General features: G+C 39.0%; 1 protein-coding gene across 1 annotated transcript in view; it reads left to right on the forward strand.

The window, feature by feature from the left end:
* The window catches only part of AGBL1 (AGBL carboxypeptidase 1), a 791,487-nt gene that overhangs the window by 527,768 nt on the left and 241,812 nt on the right, over positions 1 to 21,907 (forward strand). Inside the window, exon 22 of the mRNA XM_056571891.1 lies at positions 9,882 to 10,042. Within this exon, the coding sequence (XP_056427866.1) occupies positions 9,882 to 10,042 (161 nt within the window). The remainder of the gene's footprint in view (positions 1 to 9,881; positions 10,043 to 21,907) is intronic.

Consider the following 21,907-nt stretch of genomic DNA (forward strand, 5'->3'; position numbering starts at 1 on the left):
GTCGTCGTTTTGTAGCAATACCGGGATATGCTTGGTGATAATATTTTTGATTTGATCAAAATTTTGGCTATAAGGAGTGGTGAAAGTAGGAGTGAAGCACCACTCCTTATTTCCTTCATGTGACGGAAGCAAGTACTCATCCCTAGATTTGGCATCAGCAATGGCTTTTGCCCTAGCAAGTATGGCACCACTGTATTCCCTACGTTTCAGGCGTCCAGTGATGCCAGCACTTGCTGACTGATAGAATGTGTCATTCGAGGATGCCCTTTTTGCCCTTATGTATTCTCCTATAGGGAGATTCTTTGTGGTATGTGCAGGATGTCCACTTTGGGCATGCAGAATGCTATTGCCGGCTGTTGTTTTGCGGAACATACTAGTATCAATTTTTAGAGTATGTTTGTTACCCATCAGAGTGACATCAAGAAAATTAATCGCTTCTTTTTCTCTGACCATAGTGAAGCGTAGATTCAAATCATTATCATTGAGGCCAGACAAAAAACCATCAAACTCATATTCCTCCAAACCTTGGCATATTAGGAGGAGATCGTCTATATACCTGCCGTACCAGTAGATGTTACTCTGGTACGGATTACAGGTAGCATACAGACGATGCTCCTCCCAGAACGCCATGTAAAGATTGGCGAGGGAGGGGGAGAATTTTGCCCCCATAGGACAACCAGTAACCTGAAGAAAAAACAAACCATTGAAGGTAAAATAATTGTGTTGTAACAGAAAAACCAAAACTTCAACTATATACTGTCTTAAACAGGGACTGTACTCAGTGTATTTGTTAAGATGATATGTCAACGCTAGTTCAGCCTTGTCATGTGGTATGCAACTATATAGTGATGCCACATCACAGGAGACCCACTCAAAACCACTTTTCCACTCAATTTGAGACATGGCGTTTAGGAGAGACTTAGTATCCCTGATATAGCCCATCGTTCTCTGGACCAGGGGCTGTAACATATGATCAAGCCAATTGCCCAAACGCTCAAGGAGCGAATCAATACCCGCAACTATGGGGCGGAAAGGGGGTGGGAAGACATTTTTGTGGGTCTTCGGAAGAGCATGAAAAACCGGTATTTTTGGATACTTGGGATTAAGGAATTCTTTTTGTTTTTGAGTGATTATATCAGACATAACCCCTTCCTCCAATATACGTTCCAATTTCGTTCTCACCACATTCGTGGGATCAGATGGAATTCTTTTATATGTTGTTGCATCCCCTAGCATGTTCATAATTTCGCTTTCATACAGGCTTTTATCCAAAATAACCACAGATCCTCCCTTATCTGCCTGTCTGATGTATATGTGTGGGTTATTCTTTAGATCCTGTAAAGCTTTATTTTCCTTCTTATTGAAATTAGTAGGTGATGTTGATGTCTGTCTTTCTAAATTGCGCAGGTCCATTTCCACTCTGCGTTGATATATATCCATGGCCTCGACTCTAGAGTTAATAGGGTAGAAGCTGGGGTTTGTTGTGGGAAAAATATCCTTAGTGGAAATAATATTGTTGTTTATACTGTTAGATGAAACTTGTAAATCCATGAGATTCAAACATGTGATCTGATCTGCAAATCTCGTATGGAGCGGTAAATTAGCTTTTCCTATTTGGTTCGATAGAGAAGGTTTTGATCCATTTGATTGTGATTCCACCATATCTGTATCACAAAAATGTTTCTTTACAGTAAGGGCTCGAATGAATTTGTTGACATCCCTGATGGTCTGGTATAAATCAAAGGAATATAGTGGCACAAATCCTAGGCCTTTTTCCAAGACCTCCGTCTGTTGCTGGGTGATAATGCATGCAGACAGATTAATAACAGTATATTCATGAGATAGATCTTCAGGTACAAGCCCCATTATTGTCTCCTGTTTCTGGTCCGCATGCCGTCGGTGTTTGCGTCCCGCTCTGTGTTTCCTTGATCGTGTCTTCTTGGTTTTTGTTTTCTCCTCTTTCTGGTATCCGGACCTAAGTCGTTTTTTGAAACCGTGTTATAAGGTGAATTATGTTGATTTTGTCCAGCATGATTTTGATATCGACCATTGTCTTTTTGCTGATGTCTAGTTTCACTCCGGTCGTCATCTGATCCCTCTGTGCAATAATCTGTGGTATCGTTGTCTGATGACGTGAAACTGACATTTTTTGCGGCATAAGTGTCTGGTTGATTATGATGTTTTAGTATTGATCTGGGTTTATACTCTTTACGTTGCCATGTATAGACTGTGTCATTTTGATAGTCATTTGTGTCCCTGGTAAATTTGATTTTTTTGACATCTGCAATAGCATCCTCCAATTTTGATAAATGTTCATTCATTTTGTCCTGTAATGTGACAAGCTCCTGGGATCCAGTATATTTTTCCAAGAGAATAGTGGTTTGATTTATGTTGTCCTCCAATTCGGTCATACGTTGCTGTTCGCACTCTATGATCAGTTGCATGAGATCAAAAGAACATTTATCAAGTATCTTGTTCCACTTAGTAGTGAATGCTTCACTAAATACTGTAGTAGAGCGTTTGCGAATTCTTAAACCCCTTGGAATCATATTTTTATTACAATACTGGGTGAGTGTGGTGGCGTCCCACCACACCCTCAATTGTTGTGTTTTATATTGTTGCAATTCCTTCATAAGGGATTTAAGGTCAGATGTTGCATCCTGTTCTTGATTGCCAGAGAAAATATTTGTTACACGTGTGCGTCTGTTTGGGTCATTAGACAAAGCTACCGTTTGGGAGTTGGTAAGACTAGCGGTACCAATCATGTCATCCATAATAAAGTTGTTGTAAATAAGAATAGGTAAAAAGTTCAAACAAGTAGAATAGTGGAAATATTATTTCATTCAGATGCTCAACATAATGTAATATGATAGTCTTGAATGTTCACAAATCATTGGAAGCACGATCTCATAGACGGCAATGTAGTAGAGAAACAAAAGGAGGAGGAGCATCATCTGTATGCTACCTGTAATCCGTACCAGAGTAACATCTACTGGTACGGCAGGTATATAGACGATCTCCTCCTAATATGCCAAGGTTTGGAGGAATATGAGTTTGATGGTTTTTTGTCTGGCCTCAATGATAATGATTTGAATCTACGCTTCACTATGGTCAGAGAAAAAGAAGAGATTAATTTTCTTGATGTCACTCTGATGGGTAACAAACATACTCTAAAAATTGATACTAGTATGTTCCGCAAAACAACAGCGGGCAATAGCATTCTGCATGCCCAAAGTGGACATCCTGCACATACCACAAAGAATCTCCCTATAGGAGAATACATAAGGGCAAAAAGGGCATCCTCGAATGACACATTCTATCAGTCAGCAAGTGCTGGCATCACTGGACGCCTGAAACGTAGGGGATACAGTGGTGCCATACTTGCTAGGGCAAAAGCCATTGCTGATGCCAAATCTAGGGATGAGTACTTGCTTCCGTCACATGAAGGAATTAAGGAGTGGTGCTTCACTCCTACTTTCACCACTCCTTATAGCCAAAATTTTGATCAAATCAAAAATATTATCACCAAGCATATCCCGGTATTGCTACAAAACGACGACATGGCAAAACTGCTATCTGGAGGGGTTAGATGTGTAGCTAAGAAAGCTAGATCTCTGGGGTCCATCTTGTCACCCAGTGATCTACCAGTCGACAAACCCGCTAATACATGGCTCCACACTAATGGGAGCCACAAATGTGGTAGGTCCCGGTGTAACATATGCGCTCTAATGCCCTCCTCCCACCAGTTTGTGTCAGTAGCAACAGGCATTAGCTACACTATAAAAAGTTTTATTAACTGTGACAGCGAATATGTTGTATACTGTGCAACATGTGTTGCATGCAGAATGCAATACATTGGGTGCACGGGACGAAAACTAAAAAGAAGGATTTATGAACATCTTGCCATTCGTCCTAATTTTTCCTCCAGATCAATGTCTGGTTTGACCAGGCATTTAGTGGAGCACCATGAAGGGAAAAGCAACACTATTTCCATCCAGGGAATTGAAAAAGTACCCCCCCCCAAACGGGGGGGTGATTGGTTACATGCCCTTCATACAAGAGAGGCTTTTTGGATTTTAAGGATGGAAACACGTGCTCCTATGGGTCTTAACTATAGAAATGACCTCATGTATTTTTATTAAATCAGTACATTTTTCTCATTCAGCCTTATATGGTTTTTTCTGTACATCATTTAACTGTGGCTATGGTAAAACTTACTTACCCTCGGAGTTTTATGTTGCGATCCCTGTCCCTTATTATAATATGTGCTTACCCACAGTTTCCTATGTGTCTGTACACTAAAAAATATTCATGGATTTATCATGTCTCTTAGGCAGTCTTAGCATATGTTTTTTTTTTTTTTATATATATATTTTCTGTCCATTGGTGGTCTTGTGCGCATCGTTTTTAAGCACTTAACTCGCTTAATCGCTAAACATGTTTATCACAATGTAACATTTTGCTATGGGCTAAACTCCCATGTATATTAATATATCTATAAACGAGTTTGGATATTTAGGTGGTAATTCACAATATGCGCTTTTCATTATGAGACAGTCCAACTACCCGGGTATATCCCACGAGCGGCCGCTGCACTATTACACTGCATTGTTCGCACACATCGTAGGTTACCACACCTAGATTGATATGACATACAGGTCACTCATGGGTTAATCGGCCATCTTTTTCCACTTAGTTAGTTCTTACCTGGCCGCACCCTCCTTTTTCTTTGACTACCTTCCCTATGCCACGTCACATCCTGTTTGATGGAGGCGGGGAGTTTTTTCCACGGTGGGACCCGACCATATGCCAGTGGGTATTTAAACCCCCGCGTGACTAGGTACCAACGCCATGACTAAGAGCAACTGCTCGAAACGCGTCGGCGTTTCACCCCCCCTTTGATTTTAGTGACATGTCACTCATCACCCTGTGGCGATTTTCCATGTTTTAATTAGTTGCCATTAAAGGTTAAGTTTTATTGGAAACCTTTCCCAGGAGCTGGACCCCTTCCATTTTCCTTTTCTCAGTTTCACGGGGAGTGGCGGCTCCCTGGCTCCGTGCTCCGGGACTATTGCCTGATGCTTGACACATATGGACTTTGGTGAGCTGATCTACTCCTTTTGTTTCTCATAAACCATAGATCCCTAAGTCCGTGCGCAGAATTTATCAAGAGCCGTGCGACTTTGATAAATTAGGCGCACAATAGACCGGCCTTATGCTATGTAGGTTGGTCTATATTGATCCGGAAAATAGACAACTTTGATAAATCCCCCCCCCCCCCCCCCATTGTATTTGTGAATCAATATATAATTTATTTGGAATATCCATTTTCCTTACAAGCAGAAAGGCTGAGTCCCTAAGGGGTTAATATTACAGATACTATTACATAAAATATTACATTATAGGACAGCCCTTTATATGGGCACTGTCCTTACAAAAACTTTTCATAAAATGTAGATGATAACATTAAATGTATATCTGTAGTACATTGGTGAAAACATGTATACTTTTGGGTGAAAAATGCTCCATACTTTTTACCACTGGTGGTCCCTCTGGAACACTGTCTTGTCCCTGTAACTATTGCCTGCATGTCTCTGTGCTAAAACAAAATACAGGATGCAAGGACATCAAGAATTCAGTGCACCTGCCCCCACCCCCAACCACAGGATCTGAATGGCCTGAGACAATGCATCACTGAAACAGTGGAGTCCAACGCTAAGGATATGCTGGTGCTGGTCTGGACAGAAATGGACTACTGCCTAGACATCTGCCATGTCACCAATGGAAGTCACTCTGAACATTTGTAGAGTAGAGATAGAACTTGTATATGTGTATGTATATATATCTATCTTCTCTTCGGTATGAATATCGAGGCTATAATTTGGCACCTTTTTTTTTAACTATCCGATATTTGATAAAACAGCAATATCAGAAGAGCTTACAGTGAAAAAAGATGACCAACATCAAATATGCCTCTTTTGAATGTAATATGGGTAGTATCTATGGGTTCGGATCTCTAAGCCTGAAACTGAACCTAACTTGGGAGCATAATATCTTTGTGTTATGAAGTTTTCTCCTGATGGATTCTGTCAAACTAAAGAATATCATAACTGGCAATGTATTAAGTAAAGGCTATGGAGGAGTGTGAAACATGAAAACAATAGTTATCATTTAGTGATTGGAATGAGCAAACACCAAGCATCAGAGTTCATTGTTTAGTAATAGTCAAGATACAGTTGCTGAATCATTACTTGGAGTGACTTGCATTAAGTCTCCATTGAAGAATGTACTTATAAAGGCATCAACCCACAACCATTATCCCAGAGGTGAAGGATGCCTCCACTTTTCCCTATGTGGGATAGGTGTAATCCACCTGCCATTGTACTATCTTTAACATACAGAAGCTATTTCCGCGACATTCATTTGTATTCATGTGTGAACTATACTTTCATTCTCCTTGCCTGTTCACATGAACTGCGTATAGCATTGGGATTATGAACTGTAGATGATAAGACTAGAGAAACCTCTTCCCATGTATTACATTGCTAAGCAGATGTTAAATCCTTGTGTAGAGTGACAAAATGGGTTTACCTTAGTAATGGCTTTGTGTGTAGAATTTCAAGATATTACTGAAGGGAATATCATTGCCATAAAGATTGATGTCATTCTGAGCTCATATACACTCATATACACTCTGCATTCATGTTGGCACATGGATTTGTGCAAAAAAAGCAACCTACTCTTTGATGAGATCCTCAATTAGACTTGCCTTCATCTCATTGTAATATAACCTTCCAGCAGGACACTTATATCCAAGATAACTTTATATTTATTATGCTGTGGTAAATTTCCCAGCAGGCCTATGCTTGAGTGAAATAATATTCAGATATTATTTCATTTTAATCTATAGATCCTTGTGTAATAAATACCCGGGGCATTGCTAGGTCTTCAAAAGACTGTCCATGGCCACAGCCATGCCCCTAACCACACCCATAATCACTACATTAGCCATGCCCCTAACCACACCCATAACCACTGCATTAGCCGTGCCCCTAACCAGACCCCTAACCACTGCATTAGCCATGCCCCTAACCACACCCATAACCACAACCTCAGCTATGCCCTTAACCACACCCATAACTACAACCCCCTAACTACACACCATCGGCCACATCCTTGCACACTCAGATTCCTTCTTCGATATTCTCCTATGTGTGGTATAGTACAAAATCCGAAGACTTTTCTCAGAGGTACATGTGGGTGAAGCTATAGATCCATACTTAGTGCTCATTGGCTGATTACCAGAGCTCTAGTGTAACGCTGCTGTTTGGCAATCACCAGCATACCAGTGCCGTGCGACATTCTGGTTGTCATGTTCCTGCTGCATTTCCTGGTCTGATGTGTGTTTTCTGCTCTGTCCACTAGGGGTCGTGTGCAAGCCCTGGCTATGTTTTATAGAGCTGGCGTGCACTCCCTAGTGGTTCCCCTTCCAATCTTTGGAAGGAACTCCCTATAAGAAGAGGCCACATCTGCTGTTCTGGGCCTCAGTAAGTTTGTTTGCTCATTCTGGAGTGTTTCCATTAACTGCTAAGGTCTCTGTAACCTGCCTGACCTGAAGACTATCTGTTATCTGTTTCTGGTTCCCGATCTGTGCCTGTTTATTGGACTCTGTATGTACTTAGTAAATAAACACCATAATCAGCATTGCTGTGTCTCTAAGAGTAGGCATATCCTGACATAAAGTGTTATTACATGGAGGATCGGGAGAGTTTCTGTTTTTGCTCCATGTTTTGCCCCATTCTGCCAGCCTGACTGCCACTTGTGACACAGAGGGCCTATACGTGTGGGGCATTACATCTGGGCATTACAGCAGCTCTTCTGCTGATCATCTCTTCCGCTCATTATCTCCCGTTTCCTCCATGTAATAACACTTAATGTCAGGATATGCCTACTCTCATATGATTATTCACAGTCACTGTATATCCAACAGGACAGCATTATTTGCTACCACCATTGCAATAAACCCCATGGTGCAGAATGGAGTTGGCTCATTTTGTTATAGCTTGTCGTTTAAATAAAAAAGACGGCTTTTGGAGCGAACTTGTTCACAAATGACCCATCACTATTAGGTGGCATGGTGGGCAGTGAGACTTGGGGCTATAGATGTCAGACCCAGGGCTTAAGCCACATTAATAGTTTGACAATTTATGGAATAAGTCAGATGGGAGTGAACTTAATTTATAGAATGTGAGTGAATATCAGGTGATGGGTGTGATTGTACAGTCAGGGTGAGTGAATATTGTACTTGAGGGGTGTGTATGCCTAATACACACCCCCTGACTATATCATCAGGCCCATCACCAAATTTTAACTCTCCCTTTATAAAAATGTTATAGAAAAAAAAAGTTAAAATAGTAAAAATGTTATAGAAAAAAAAAGTTAAAATGGTATGCGATCTGGGCACCCTAAGCTATTTAATAATGATGCAATCATTTTTTTGGGGGGTTGGCCACAAGTCCTCTTTAATCAATTTCTTTTTGAATCATAGATTACCTCAATACAGATTAACCATTTTTCTACACCATTGGGTGTAGGTATGTGACTAAATATTTATTTAGCCTTACAGACTTCCACATACAGTACTGTAGTATAAAATGTTAGTCCATTGAAAGCTGCCATAGTGACATAAAATATTTAGGATCTACCGTGTTTTTCACCGTATAAGACGCTTCGGCATATAAGATGCACCCAATTTTAAAGGAGGAAAATCTAGAAAAAAAAAGATTCTGAACCAAATACAATGTAAAGTATAGGACAGTGATCTTAAACCTGCAGACCTCCAGATGTTGCAAAACTACAACTCCCAGCATGCCCGGACAGCCGTTGGCTGTCCGGGCATACCGGGAGTTGTAGTTTTGCAACATCTGGAGGTCCGCAGGTTGAAGACCACTGGTATAGGAGGTAATTCTGACGTGTCCCCGCCGCTCCGGACCCGTTACCGCTGCCCTGGATGTCGCACTCCATCGCTGTCGCCGCATCCCCGGGGTGTCCCCGTCGCTCCGGAACGTCTCTGCTGCCCGGGATCCTCGCTCTCCGTCGCCGCCATCACGTCGCTAATCACGCCGCTCCTATTGGATGACGGGACGATGTGCGCGACGACGTGATGACGACGAAGGAGAGCGCCGATTGAGCAGCCGGGTTAGTTTCACTTTCGCTTCAGACACGGCAGTCAGCTGTGATCGGCGCATCTGAAGGGTTAATACAGGGCATCACCATGATCGGTGATGTCCTGTATTAGCCGCGGGTCCCGGCCGTCGTTTGCCGCCGAGACTGCCGTGATATGACAGGGTTTTAATGTGTATTTGTCGTATAAGACGCACCAAGTTCCCCCCCAGTTTTGGGGAAGAAAAAGTGCGTCTTATACGGCGAAAAATACGGTATTAAAAAATAATGCAATTAAAAAGTAACACACAAGTCCAGTGCCTTTACAATATTGTCTCTCCGGTTCCGTCAGTACATTTTGCCCTCTGCTATATATATCGATCATCTTCTTGGCATGCTACTGCAGCAGCTGCGCTGCTCATTTCAATCACTTGTTATTTTAGTAGGCAACAAGTACTGCATCTAACTTCGTTATTTTTTTTCCCCTTATTGGAAACAAAGTAAGGCAAAGTTTAAGGCATCAGAGAACTTTACAATTAGATAAATAGTGCTGGTCGATCATCTGCAAACAGTCGCAGGAGCATTTAAATGCAAGTGTAGAAGTTATTAATGATTTCATGGGATTTAGTTCAATTAATGTGCACACGCTCTGTGCCAGTTGTTTATCTTTAAGATTGATTGTCCTCTACTCATTTCCATATCATCTGCATCCTTCACAGGGTTTACAGGTTGGAACAAAAGAGTTAGAAGAAATGGGGGCAAAGTTTTGCCTTGGACTGGTAATTCTTCAATCCAAATCATTTTATAGTGGAACTCTGCATCCACAAGTCGAGGCGTTGCTTGAGGCTGAGAGAGAAAGTGCTGATCATCACAAAACCAGGTAAGGCATTCAAAAAGCCTCTCATAAAAAAAAATGTATTTCATTTGTATTGCAAAAAATTTAAATCACATGTCAGATTTATTGTGGAAATTTCTCACTCGCTCATTAAACTGGGCCTTACAGAAAGGGGTCCAACATTGCACTGAACAACAATGGTGCTTCCTGAGTTTTTGTAACATAACCATTTTGGTTGAGGAATGGTTTGGAATAAGTGGGAGCCCAAACCATGTGATATTTTGACATTTATCTGTATGTGGCAGTGTTCCCACATTTCATTTAGGTTCATTTTGAGCCTAAACATATTTCTGTTGTACAGCAAAAAATGTTTGAAGTTTTCTGCTATTTTTCCAACCTTTTTTGCATTTGGTCAGTTTTTCAACCTGTTTTGAGATTGAGTATAAATGTTATAGTGTAAATGCTATCACTTTCACAAAAAATAATAAATGTTGTAATAAATGTGTGAGTGCCACCCTAAAAAATCCAGGGCTATAGTATCTAAGGTACCAGATGAAGAGGAAGTAGAGAAAGAGGGATAGGTATAGCAGTGGAGGCAGAACTATGTGGTTAGAGTCATATTTGTGGACGTGGCCATAAAAATAAAGTGCTTGGTTATGCAGATAGAGGCCATGTTAAGGTATTGCAAATCTTTTATGTTTGCTTCTGCAAAAATGCAAAAATGAAATATTATTAAAATTGAGATACTGATTGCAAACAAGTGTAAACTGGTTATTTACAGGGGTGCCATGATGCATAGCACATAGAAAACACAGATTTAATGCCAACAGTATAGGAGTTTGGAGGAAGAAAGATTTATAGCAGAGTGAAGTTTGAGGGTACTTTCACACAGGAGCGCATTCGCAGCAGATTTCCAGTGGACACACAGAGCTACGGCAGCAGCAGGGAACTCGTTCTGCCATAACTCTGTGTGTGCCGGCAACGCATCTGCGGCATCAAATACTCTGCGGATGCGCTCTCATGTGAACGTACCCTAAAGGAGGATTTGAGAGAGAGAACAAGAAGCAAATTCATAGTGGAGGGAAAAGAGAGATCAGAAAGCAGTTTCTTTCAAAACTCTATTTATCAGGGGTCTAAACATCCAAAACCAGTTCTTCTTTCTTATGTTGACAATGTAATAGAATAAAAAAAGTATTATTGGTGCTGATATGCGGTTACCCTCAGGGAGCCATTGTCATGAATGGAAAAAATTCTGGAGTTGCCAAATGATTGAATCAAAAGTTTTAGCATGGTAATTGTTTATCTATTGTTCCATTTTCCATTATCACCTGGTTTTGTTTCTGGATTAAGAATTTCACAATCGCCAAGAAACTTTTTATATCTTATCTTCTCAGATGGTCATGGTAAACTGAACATTTTAATGCCATACCAAACGTCTTACAAATTATTAGTAGGGCTGCTAGGAATCCCATTGATGTTTATTGTTCTCAGCTTCTGGGACAGTGTGCCACTCTTAAACTCAGTCTTTGAATTAACATCGGTAATTTTATGTTCCTTTTTACCAGGTATTATTGTGTGCACTTTGGGAACAAATTGTCTAAGTAATTTGTCTGGCTAAGTAACTGTGCCAGCTCTGTTTTGCAGCTGGAAAGATTCTTTACTTTTACTACAGAGTACTTGCACAGAATGGATTACTAGGGAGAGCATCAAAATTCAATGGTCTCTAGGCATACATTAAGGCTGGTGTGTTTTGATCTTTCACTTCTTAGACATCTTAAGGAAATTTATCAAAGCCTATGTAGAGGAAGAGTTGTGCAGTTGCCCATAGCAACCAATCAGATAGCTACTTTAATTTTTTTAAAAGGCCTGTGAAAAATGAAAGAAGCGATCTGATTGGTTGCTATGGGCAACTGGTCAGCTTTTCCTCTGCCCAGGTTTTGATAAATTTCCCCCCTTATGTTTTTGGGAAGCTTCTCCAAAGTGTGCTGTACAGGCTGTGTGGAATACACCGGACAGGTGATTGCAGCTTGCTACGTTACCCTGTCCAGTGTCCAGAAAGAATGGGTGCCGGATGCCATACAACTGATTGTCATTAGTCAAGGCATCAGTTGCGATGAGCTCTAGGCTGAGTTCACCTATGCTGGATGCCGGATGTGTGTGAACCCAGTCTTACTCTCCCATATGTACTGTCCTGCTAGATACCTATCACATGTCTAAACTTCAACCAACTTTTGTCAACTGAAATATAATATGTAGGAATGGCTTTTATCACATTTGTGTCTTTTGTGTCTTGACAGTAATTATTGTATGGGGTGTTTTTTTTAGGCATAAAAATCATTTGCAAAAATGTGAAACTTTTTTCAACTTTATGTTGGGCTATGTTCCAACATTATGTTCCAAGTGGGGGAAATAAAAATGGAATGGGATATGGGATGTGACCTCCTCCAACAACGTCAGATTTACTACATCACTGGGTGGTTTTCTGCTAACATTTATTTGCAAAGTTCAGTTGAATGCGTTATTGTGTGTGATATTTAGCAATATATATATAAAATGTCAGATTTTGCCATGATACACTTTTACTATTAGATTTTTGTTTCAATTTTGATGGAAAAAAATGTATGGGGAATGCATTTCTGCATTTATTAACACAATGCTCTAAACATACACAAAAATTTCCTTTTTTCCTAAAAATAAAAAATAAAATAAATCTAATTACAGCTATTGACATGGCTTTCTACTTTTTCCAAATACAAGTCATATTTTCCAGCTTGTTTTTTGTGTCTCTTTCTCTAAGATATTTCACTTACAAAAAAGAGGTCAAATATATAAATAAAAAATTATTTTGACCATTTGCACAATGTTACAAAGGCTCACAACATTCAAAAATCACACAAAAAATATGAGGGAAAACTTGATAGAAATTTTATATTGGAAATGAAAAAACAAACATGAATTAGTGATAAATGTTGGAATAAGTCATCAAACAATCACTAGGAAATCAAAGTGATGATTCATCAGATCGTAAATGTCAGATGTTTCCTTTACCACTGGACTTCAGTGAATCATATTAACTTCTGTATCACCAAAATAAATGACTTGTCACATCCTAAATTACTCTACGCATCTTTTCTCATCCACTTGACTGTCACAAGTTTAGATATTGGGAAAATGAAGGAGATTGGAACCAGCTCAATGCAGATAAAATCGGGTTTAATCCATAGGACAAGGAAGGAACAAGTTACGCGTTTCAAGCGCTGCAAGCGCTCTTAGTCATACAACAAATGCATGTTACAAGTCGGCTTAAATAAGCAGTGGGGCAATTACAGCCGGTCGCAGGTCATGTGACCGGCAGGAATTAACCCCTTACAGGTGAGTAGAGGCATACAAAATATACTTCAAGTATCAAAAGCGATGGATAAATACAGATGTAATTAGTAACTACATAAAAGGAAAATGTCTGAAAACAATAAATGACCAATATATAGAGAGATGGGAGAAAAAATAGTAATAAATGAGTAAAAAGACATAAGATGTTATGTTTCATATTAGAAAGATATATGCCAATTATGTGCATAGGCTGTAAGGAAGCTACATGTGGGTTGACATCTTAAATATGTACCGCCGGATAGGTCCTATGTGAAAATAACATAAGTATACGAATGAATCAGTATATATTAGTGGACGTATGGGGAACATGTGAGGATGTCATGAAGTATGCCTATGTGGCTTCTCCAGTATTAAAAGTTGATCATTCATTCATACAATATAAGACCAACTTTTATTTGATCTACAACATATATATATATATATATATATATATATATATATATATATATATATATAATGTATGCATTTATTATATATCTCTTACAAATTATAGTGATGCATTGCCTTGGTTTAGAGCCATATGAGATTTGTCACTTGCTAATTATTTGATGAACATTTTATCACATGAGGTCAACTTCCTCAATCAGTGCAACTTTTTTAGGACTTTTTTATGTCAAAGACAGTAGTCCTACACTCAGGATTGTGTTATTCCCCTATGGAACATAACAGATAGTAGCATTTATTGTAGAGGACTTGGCCCAACAGTATTTCAGAGTCCACCATTCCATGCCATTCGGAAAAATTAGTTGACCACTAATAAAGTGAACCTGTCACTAGATTTTACCCTTTATAACTGTTGGTGACACGTTATTTAGGTTAAATAAGCTTTCTTACCATATCCTGATGTCTTAAGCAACATGGGTTTATTTTCAGATCGTGTCAAACAAACCTTGTTGTTTTTTTTTATTAAGTGACTAAAATAATAGATGGCTGAGGCGCAGTAGACATCGCATATCTAGATTTTAGTAAGGCTTTTGACACTGTTCCACATAGAAGACTTATCAATAAACTACAGTCATTGAGCTTGGACTCCCATATTGTTGAGTTGATTAGGCAGTGGCTGAATGACAGACAACAGAGGGTTGTAGTCAATGGAGAATATTTAAAGCAAGGTCTTGTTACCAGTGAGTACCTCAGGGATCTGTACTGGGACCAATTTTGTTTAATATGTTCATTAGTGATATTTCAAAAGGTCTCCATGGTAAGCTGTGTCTTTTTGCTGATGACACTAAGATATTTAACTGGATCAATTTTCCAGGAGGGATACGCAAATGGTCAGAACTCTGGCAACTGAAATTTAATGTGGATAAGTGCAAGATAATCCACCTGGGGCGTAAAAACCCTCGGGCAGAATATAGAATATTTGACAGAGTCCTGACCTCTGTATCTGAGGAAAGGGATTTAGGAGTCATTACTTCAGAAGACTTAAAGGTAGGAAGACAATGTAATAGAGCAGCAGGAAACGCTAGCAGAATGCTTGGATGTATAGGGAGAGGTATTAGCAGTAGAAAGAGAGAAGTGCTCATGATGCTGTACAGAACACTGGTGAGACCTCACTTGGAGTATTGTGCACAGTGCTGGAGGCCGTAACTAAAGAAGGATATAGATACTCTAGAGAGAGTTCAGAGAAGAGCTACTAAACTAGTACATGGATTGCAGGATAAAACTTACCAGAAAAGGTTAAATGACCTTAACATGTATAGCTTGGAAGAAAAAAGAGACAGAGGGGTTATGATAAAAACTTTTAAATAAACAAAGGGAATCAACATGGTAAAGGAGGAGAGTATATATAAAAGAAAAAAAACTACCACAAGAGGACAGAGTTTTAAATTAGAGAGGCAAAGGTTTAAAGTAATATCAGGATGTATTACTTTACTGAGAGAGTAGTGGATGCAAATACAGAAAATGAGTTTAAGCATGCATGGGATAAGCATAAGGCTATCCTTCATATAAGATATGGCCAGGGACTATTGATAGGATTCAGATTATTGGGCAGACTAGATGGGCCAAATGGTTCTTATCTGTTTCTATATCTTCCTGAATGTCTGTGGTAGTAAGGAAAGTAGTTTTCAAAGTGTCCTTAATGGTATGGTAATGAAGCACAAATAGTCATCAGGGCGTGTGGCATCCTGAAGTAGTCACGGAGCTCTGGCTGTAATCACACCTACTTATATGTGATTGACAGCCAAGGCACATCCAATGTCAGTGCTGTGCTCCCCCTCCTCACTGAAATCCTGACAGGCCCAGAGGCAGCGCTATCCATAGTCATAATGAAACTTCTGGACTAGTGCAAGATTTCAGTGAAGAGAGGGAGGAACCTCACTGACATTGGACAGGCCTGGGCTGTCAATCATGTATAAGTAGGTGTGATTACAGCCAGAGCTCTATGGCTACTTGTGCCTCCTTACCATACAGCAGAGACTTTGAAAATGATTTTTTCTTTACTACCACTGATAGCTTGGAGGATATCATGATATGGTGAGAGAGCTTATTTTTCCCTATATAGCATGTAATGTTTTCATACTATGCCATTTTTTTTTCTTTTAAAAAGAACCCAACTTTACAACTATAAATGTGTCACTTTAAATTCTATTGGTTTTACAGAATGCTGTCAGAGCATACTATCTCTATTACAGTTTCCCACAACTAATGCTTGTTTTATACATACACTGTTTTTCTCTGACACAGTTCTGTAAAAGGCAAGATGTCTTATGTTGGTATTGAATTGGCTTTTCAGCCTGTGCCTTTGACATCAGACATTTCCGCTTGTCAGAAGTTATATCTTTTCTTGTCTTCAGCCCTCCTGGTTTGTCATGGGTCTCCTCAACCTACTCCATGCCTTTTTGTCTATTTTTTTTCTTACACTCTTTGCCTCTGGGAAGATAATATTGAGCAAGACTGGCTGGTCAACTTGTGTGGGATTGATTGCTTCTGTTGTATGATCCAGACGAATCAAACTCAATGTTCTGCCGGCTTCAGTCAGGTAAAACTGTCAAGGATAATGTGAACGGGACTGTGAAAAAGACACAAGCTTTCCCTTAAGGAGAACAGAACTAATAGCAATGCCACACAAATAAGATTTGCAGTGATTTGTATATACAGAGTGCTCTTGACATGTCCCTGACTAATTCCCTCATTTAACTTGAACAGCAAAACCCTGCAATAAAATGCTTCTCCATTTGGCATTTTATTTCCAAACATTGAAATATTTTTTTTTATTTTCACAGCAGCATTGTTTTATGTTGCAAAAATGTAAACAAGATGTTTGCATACGTTTTGTGAATGTATTCATAGACAAAGATTCCCTCTGGGGTCCCCCACCGGCTGATGATAAAATCACTTTTCTCATTTATAAAATCCATTTTAAAATATTGCATTAGTGAATTCTAAGTTAATACTGTTAAGTGGATCCCTGTTCAAGACCCCCATGTGTATGCCAGAATGGAGACCAGGTACAAATTGCTTCGCTCTGCCAACACATCCCTGTGCTACATTGACAGGTCATTGATTGCATTGGGCATTGTGTATTGCCTCATATTTCCTGGTGCTGAAGGGGAATTAAACATTGACTTCTGCATTCCTCCATAGATTACAGCTACCTGAGGGTCCTAGTAACCATTTAGCTAGCAGATTACTTTTTTGAACCGGCGCATAGTATATAGTATACACATTGATTCCCTATTACAATTTCATTGAATTGTACAATAACAATAAAGAAATGCTTTAGGCAAAACAGATGCATTGAGGCAGACTGACTAAAATTGTCTAATACTTTGTTAGCTTAGCCTGGACAGTCTAAGAATGTGCAAAATGTATGAGAAGTAGCTCAGAAAGTAGAAAAAAAAAAACTAAAAGAAACACCAAGAAGGTGATCTAAGTTCCGTTATCCAGGTTTTACAGGGGAAATGTGATAATTTTACATTTGGGAATTTCAAAATGGAATTCTGCTCAGAAATTCTGTAGTATGAACCCGACCTTAGTGTTGCACAACACCAAGAAGCGCATTAACACAACCACTGGTTTGTAGACAGGTTAACACTATCAGCCCAACATCCAAATACTGCTAGGGAATGCTTGGTGGTAGTTATAGTAGTTAAAGAATTACTCAAGGTAAACCTCAGATGACCAGAGGGTCATCTGAGTTTTCAGCGGGAGCCCATATTTGTTTACAGATTTATCAGAAGAAAATATAATGGCACCAGTTTGCATTAGCCCATCTTTTTCTCTGGCATCGGCCTTGGTGATTTACTTTGCATCTGGTCACAATTTACGCCCATTTGCAGGAAGCAGCCCTATAGACTTGTAATGGAGCTCTTGTTCCAGAAACTGACTGGAGATCACGAGAGGGTAAGGCACACTGTATCTAGAAATTGGTAGTGGTCTAAACACTTTAAATCCTGACCAATCAACTTTTTACATGTCCCTGAGACATGAGACAGTATAGTAAAGAAAAGTTTTGAATCAAAGTTACCCTAAAAATAAGAAGTCTACAGTCCATAGCAAAAATAATAAACCACAAAAAAAGAAATCATTGAATTACTATGGGCATTACAATGCCATAATGCCATTTTTATAAACAGCACCACTGAAAGCATGATATACATGCCCATGCAGCTGTCTTTGTATAACTTGCTGACAATGGTTTGTATTATACAGACATCCTTATTCATAACATTAATGTTTATGAAGAAATATAAAATCCCATCCCTTCCCCAATATCGCGCCGCACCCCTACCCTTCAATTCCCTGGTTGAACTTGATGGACGTATGTCTTTTTTCAACCGTACTAACTATGTAACTATATAATACATAAGAGTATGAAGATGGCATTTTTGCGCACACTATACAATTTATCAAAACTAGCTGGTGCCCGAGATAGATGATTTGGCCTGCTTCCTTGGCACGGTATTTATAGTAAGTTGAATGGTACGAAAATGTAATGTTAATAGAGGGTTGCTAGAGAATAAATGGCGCTTATTAAGAATGCATTATCTCTGTATAGTTTACGCCATATGTATTTTTAATAGGTATCAATGGTCCGTTAATAACTTGCTGCTAAAACCACATTGTCTATGAACGCCTGACTTCTGTGGAAGCTTATCAGGGGAAACACCAAAATCTACAGGACTTAAACAATTCTCTGCTAAAGCCATGTTGTCTGGCATTCATGTATGAGACTTGACATAATGTATTATTATGTTAACATAAGCTAAAATATGAAAATGATGTTATTTTTTCCCCTTGCCTGTGTATAAGATAATCTTTGTTGTTTGCAAGTCACTAGAAATAACACAGTGACCCAGACTGCTGAGATTCAGAACTATATTCTTGCTTTGATACAGTGAAACCTTTGATGTTGAATAGATCAATGTTATCAGCCTTTAGCTTCTGAGATACCTGAACCATTTCATGGCACTCTGGGAAGCTTTTCATCCAAAGGGTTCTTTAAACCCTCATTCTGCTTCGGGGGTCAAACAACTGCTGTGCACTTGGACTCTGCAGACCCCTAGTATTAACACCTGAACATAACCATTGTTCAGAAAGTGTAATGAAAAAGAAGTAGAAATAGCTTTTTGATGTCTGGAACATTGTTAAACTGACCAAAAACTGATGAAGGTTGAGTGACACTATGGCCCAGCTCACAGCTTAACAGATCTACTGTACTTCCAGCTCTGTGGGTTAGGCAGAGAAGTTTGTAAGTAGACAATGCAAATTCAATGTATTGTCTCCATTGTTAATGTACTGTATGTGTTATCCTATATTAATATGTCATGCACAAATACAGTTGCAAGCAAAAATGTAGGCTCCCCTAACAAGTTCCATGATTTTCATTTATACATAAGTGGGTGTTTGGATCAGCAATTTGGATTAGCAGGTATGCAAAGCACAAAAGGACAAGTCAGCTTCATTTTGAAGATACTGTGGAATGATGAAACAAACTTGGAGTTATTTGGTAATAACAAGGGCATATATGCATGGCATCAAAAGAACACAGGGTTCCAAGACAAACACTTGCTACCCACAGTAACATTTGGTGGAGGCTCTATCATGCTGTGGGACTGTGTGGCCAGTGCCAGTACTGGGAGACTTGTTAAGGTTAAGGGTCGCATGGATTCTACTCCTTATCAGCAGATACTTCAGAAAATTGTAGAGGAATCAGTCACAAAGTTGAAATTACGCCGGGGCTCGATATTTCAATAAGACAGTGATCAAAAAACATTGCTCAAAATCTACTATGGCATTTATGCAGATGAACAAGTAAAATGTTCTGAAATGGCCACCCCAGTCCCCAGACCTGAATATCATTGACAATCTGTGTTGTGATTTGAAACGAGCTGTCCATGCTTGACAACATTCAAACCTAACTGAACTGGAAAAGTTTTGCAAAAGAATTGTCCAAGATCCCTTCATCCAGAATTCAGACACTCATATCAAGCTATTGGAAGTGTCTCGAGGCCAGTATTTCTAGTAAACTAGGCTCAACTAAATATTCATGTGATATTTCTGTTGGGGTGCCTAAATTTATGCACCTGTCTACTTTTGTCTTGCAGATTGCACATTTATTGTTCATCCAATAAACCTCATTTCACTACTGAAATATTACTGTATCTTTCAGATACAGTATCTGAGAGGTCAAACTTAAATTGCTAATCCAAACACCCAATTATTTATAAATGAGAATCGTGGCTATTGTCATTGGTGCCTAAACTTTTGCATATGACTGTAAATAAATTCAATAAATCATGAGTTACTGTCATGATGCTGCTATAATTTTAAAGTATCTGCCCTTTAACAAGGACCGATAGACAAAGGCAATTGAGCTCTGATCTCGCTGATGAGCACTCGTCTACAGAGCCTTTACAAAGCCCAATAATGTTGCACCAATTATCCCTGAATCATATGTGCAGACCATTAAATGTATGACTGTGAGCTGCACATTGTACACAGGACAATATGTTGTCTACTACAATAATTAAAATGTACAAACAATGGATTTATTGGCCCTTTCCTAGAAATGTTCATTTGCCTGATAAATGGCCCCTTGGAATTAGATGTCATTGAGTCAAAGATTAAAAATTAAATTAATACTGTATACCTTCTTGTAAGACTCTAGATTCACTTAACCCTTAGAGGATACATAGTTCGTTGTGCCCTGGTACTTAGCGCATAGTGGCGTAGATTTACATCACAAGATTCCGTGATCAATGCATCTTCTGACATGATGATCAAAGTCCACAATTGTTGATTTTTAGTCATATCACATTCAAGATAAAACAAAATTAAAAGTTCAATGTACGCAAAAGTGGTACCAATAAAAGCTACAGATCTTGGCTCAAAAAATGAGTCCTTATACAGCTGCATATATGGAAAAATGAAAAAGATGGGATAATTTTAAACATACTTTCAAGCAAAGCCTGGTGGTTTATCTTCAACCACAATTCTCTACTGAATAAAAGAAACCAGTGATGTACTGGGAAAATTTATTTTTATCTTCTTGACGTCCTTTTGCTAAAGGATTTTAACATTTACACATTTAGCTTCCATTACAGTAATGGCCCTTTTGTGATCAAGAATTACAAACAATATTCCTGATATTTTAGATCTTCCATCTTCATAACAATACAAATTTACATAACAAACACAAACCTGGGGGTAAAAAAATTAACAAGAGCTCTTCACATTCTAAACAATGTCAGTGAAAAATAAAGGCAATCCAGCTCACCACTCATTGAAGCACATGCAAAGATCGTCTGCTTGACTTCAGCACTGTAACATAATTCCATAATTGTCCTTGGAACATTCTGTTTGATAAACATCTGCAAATCCATGAAAAGTTTAGCAAATGTATGGTCTATTAACATCTCATGGACTTCAGGTGTTTTAATTACCCTTAATCATTCAAAACACTGATGACTGATTTAGAGGGGTAGTCTTGAGGAACAAAAATGTTTCAAATCAACTGGTGCCAGAAAGTTATTGAGATTTGAAAATGACTTCTATTTAAAAAATCTTAATCCTTTCAGTACTTATCGGCTACTGTATTCTCCACAGGAAGTTGTATTTCTTTCTGGAGTTCTTTTCAGTCTGACCACAATGCTCTCTGCTGATTTCTCTATCCATGTCAGGAACTGTCCAGAGCAGGAGAGGTTTGTTATGGAGATTTGTTCCTGGTCTGAACAATTCCTGACACAGATGGAGGTGTCAGCAGGGAGCACTGTGGTTAGACTGAAATGAACTACACAACTTCCTCTGGAGCATACAACAGATGATAAGATTTTTAAATAGAAGTAATTTGCAAATCTGAATAACTTTCTGGCCCCTAAGGCCAAACAGAGCCCCTCTCCCCTTCTCTTTCTGATGCTAGGTGAGGTTGGTTGATTAAGCAATGAATAAAAGTAAGAGTTATAACAACACCAAAACAATAGTAATAAATGTAGCATTATGCAGTGGTATCTATAGGAATTCTTGTCTGTAAAGGTGATACAAGATTGGACAAGAATATCTGCTTTTTTTTTTTCA

The sequence above is a fragment of the Hyla sarda genome, chromosome 4 (genome assembly GCF_029499605.1).
Source record: "Hyla sarda isolate aHylSar1 chromosome 4, aHylSar1.hap1, whole genome shotgun sequence".
Classification (NCBI taxonomy): Eukaryota; Metazoa; Chordata; class Amphibia; order Anura; family Hylidae; genus Hyla; species Hyla sarda.